Source organism: Poecilia latipinna, unplaced genomic scaffold, assembly GCF_001443285.1.
Source record: "Poecilia latipinna isolate Pla-1442-1.1 unplaced genomic scaffold, P_latipinna-1.0 Scaffold2946, whole genome shotgun sequence".
Lineage (NCBI taxonomy): Eukaryota > Metazoa > Chordata > Actinopteri > Cyprinodontiformes > Poeciliidae > Poecilia > Poecilia latipinna.
In genome coordinates, this window is record NW_015115562.1 from 14,133 (window position 1) to 16,834 (window position 2,702).

Below are 2,702 nucleotides of genomic sequence, written 5' to 3' on the forward strand. Positions count from 1 at the left end.
ATGGAGCCACATGGGGCCACCATGGAGCCACATGGGGCCACCATGGAGCCACATGGGGGCACCAATGGGACATTGACACAAAAATATATTTAATTTGGCATCAAGTTTCTCATTTTAGTTCAGGAACAAAACCAAAAATCTTCAACAGAAAAGATTTTCTTAACTCTCCAAAAATGTCTGGTGTGTTTTCCGGCTCTGGCAGCTACGTTTATGATTCAGATGATTTCTGATGAAACTCAGAGGAAGAACTGAACAGCTCACCAAAATAAATTGTCTGTATTGAGTTATTTTTCAGTGTCGATTTTAAGTGAATGAAGGGTTAGTGTTAATAAATAATAATTTTATTATTAATTTCAGCAAGAGGATAAAGTACATAAATTAATTAAAATAATAAACTGATCAAATTCATTCATAGGATTTGATATTTTTCAGTTTTTTAAACTAATTTCTAAATATTCCAGAAACATGAAATATTTTTAGCCGTTTGCATGTTAGCATGTTTTTGACAGGTCGTTGTCTGTGTATTTCAGCCATGGCCGGCCTCATCGTGCCCCCCATGTGAGGAAACCCTGAACCAGAACCAGAACCGCCAGCAGCAGGACTTCCCGGACGGACCCTGCTGGTTCTGCTCCTCTGGAACTGGACGGTTCTGAAGAAAATGCAGAACAGAACATTTCCTCCTCCATAGACCGGACGTTTGGGTTTCCTCGTACCAGGAAATGGTTCCGGTTCTGGTTCGGGTCCAGTGGGTCACATGCTGCTCCTGGTTTGTTCCTCTGCTGATGAACATCTGGATCTTCTGCTGCTCCTCCAGATGTTTGTAGCTCCAGAGTTGGTTCTGTTGGACTCTTGAGGTTCTCCAGAACCCGTCCTGCTCCCAGTGGATCCAGTTGGACCTAGTCCAGTTCATTCTGTTTGGTTTGTTTGAATCCGAGCGGGACCAGAATGTTCCAGTCCAGCGGAGTGTTTTTCTTCTGGTCCCATGCTGTCCGCCATGTTTGTTTCCTCAGGCAGGAAACAGGAAGCTGCAGAGTTTAGCTTCCCGTTTCCTGTTCACGTTTCTTTCTGTGGCCCGGTTTGGTTCGTGTCCAGTTCCGGGTCTGACCCAGTTCTGTTCCTCTGGGTTGTGATTCTTTTCCATGTTTTTCTGAGCAATTCAATCTAGAAACCTGAAAATCTTTTAGATTCTGTAAAATCAAAAAATAAAATCCCGTTTTTGTAAAAAAAAAAATAAAAAATTAAAAAAATAAATAAATCAGGTGGCGACCTCAGAAAGCAGGAAGTAAAACTTTCATCACTTTTGTATAAAAAGTTTTTTTCCGATATTTAACTTTTTGTAAACGACTGTGTTTTTGCTGCTTTTCCTCGTCGGTGTTTTATTGTGAAATCTATATTCTTGCTTATTTCTAAATGCACTGTCATGGTTGGAGCACTAAAGAAGAGAACGATGAAACCACAAGCCGTCCCTGCCACAACAAACCTTTATGCTAACCTCATAATGTCACGCAATACTCCAGGACATTCCAGGACTTTCCAGGACTTTCCTACATCAGGGACAGAATGGTTGGTTCTTTTTATGAGCATCAGTTTTTAAAACGTTCTGTCCCCTGATCCGGATCGTCAGAACCGGGTCCAGGTTAGATCTCCAGAAACAAAGGAACATTTTAACAAAATCAAGAACTTAAAGTTAGGAAAATTTGGTTAAAATGTTCAAGTTTATGAAGTTATTTGTTGTTTCTGTTTTGTTTCTGCAGAGAAAAGAGAATATTTCAGTTTTCAGGATTTTCTCAGGTTCTCCAAAACTTTCAAGGTTTTCATTTCTTCATTCCCAGCCGTGAGAAATGATTCTGAAAATTAATATGAAATCCTGTGAAGTTTCAGTGAAAAACTGATTATTTTAGCTTTAATGTTGACATTCGCTCCATTTCTGGCTCCACTCTCAAAATGTTTCATTTCCTGAACTGCTCCAGGTTTTCCAGGCTTTTCAAGGGAGCGGGGTTGATGGTGACTGGGAATAAAATGCTGTTTCCATGGGAACCAGCAGCTCCAGTTACTTCCTCCTGAACTCTGCGACCTAGGACCAGCCGTCTCCAATCAGGTCCTCAGTTCAGAAACGTTTTGCTCTCTTCAATGTGAAAGAGGCCAGAGGTTTATGATCTTTGTGAAATATGAAATATATCAAAGTATATCAAAGCACAATGTTTACTTATTGTCTTTAAAACGGCCCCCCGGGGCCCAGGTTTTTCTGTCTCCAGCTGTAAATTGCTGCATGTCTTCTGTTCTCAGATGTTTGCTGTGATTCGTGCTTTTGTACATAAACGGAATAATAAAGATTAACGTTTGGCTTTAAGCCACTGTGTCTCTACCTCTGCTTTCTGCCGGGCCCAAACTGCTGGTTCTTAAGGCCTGGTTCGGTTCCACTGTTCTGGACTCATTTGAACCAGCTGTGAAGCAGGAAAACATCTGAACCTTTCTGGGCCGGTTCGGACCATCAAGCAGGTCAGAATGTGAAACGATGGTTGGATTAAAATCATCTGAACGTCCCTGACCTGAGATCAGCTGACCTGCTGCTCATTCAGGAGTCTCAGCCTCCTGGTTCTGGTTCTGATCAGGTTTCTTTCTGTAGATTAATAAAAATGCTCCACTAACTGACTGACTGGTGTTCAGTGCTTCCGACTGAAGTAAAGATCTGACTCAACCCC

General features: G+C 41.6%; 1 protein-coding gene across 2 annotated transcripts in view; it reads left to right on the top strand.

The window, feature by feature from the left end:
- Positions 1 to 2,350, top strand: part of LOC106939684 (transcription factor COE3-like) — a 16,476-nt gene extending 14,126 nt beyond the window's left edge. For both annotated transcript variants that reach the window (XM_015022180.1, XM_015022181.1), the window contains one exon: positions 531 to 2,350. In XM_015022180.1, the coding sequence (XP_014877666.1) occupies positions 531 to 562 (32 nt within the window). In that variant the 3' untranslated portion in view covers positions 563 to 2,350. The remainder of the gene's footprint in view (positions 1 to 530) is intronic.
- Positions 2,351 to 2,702: the final 352 nt, after the last annotated feature.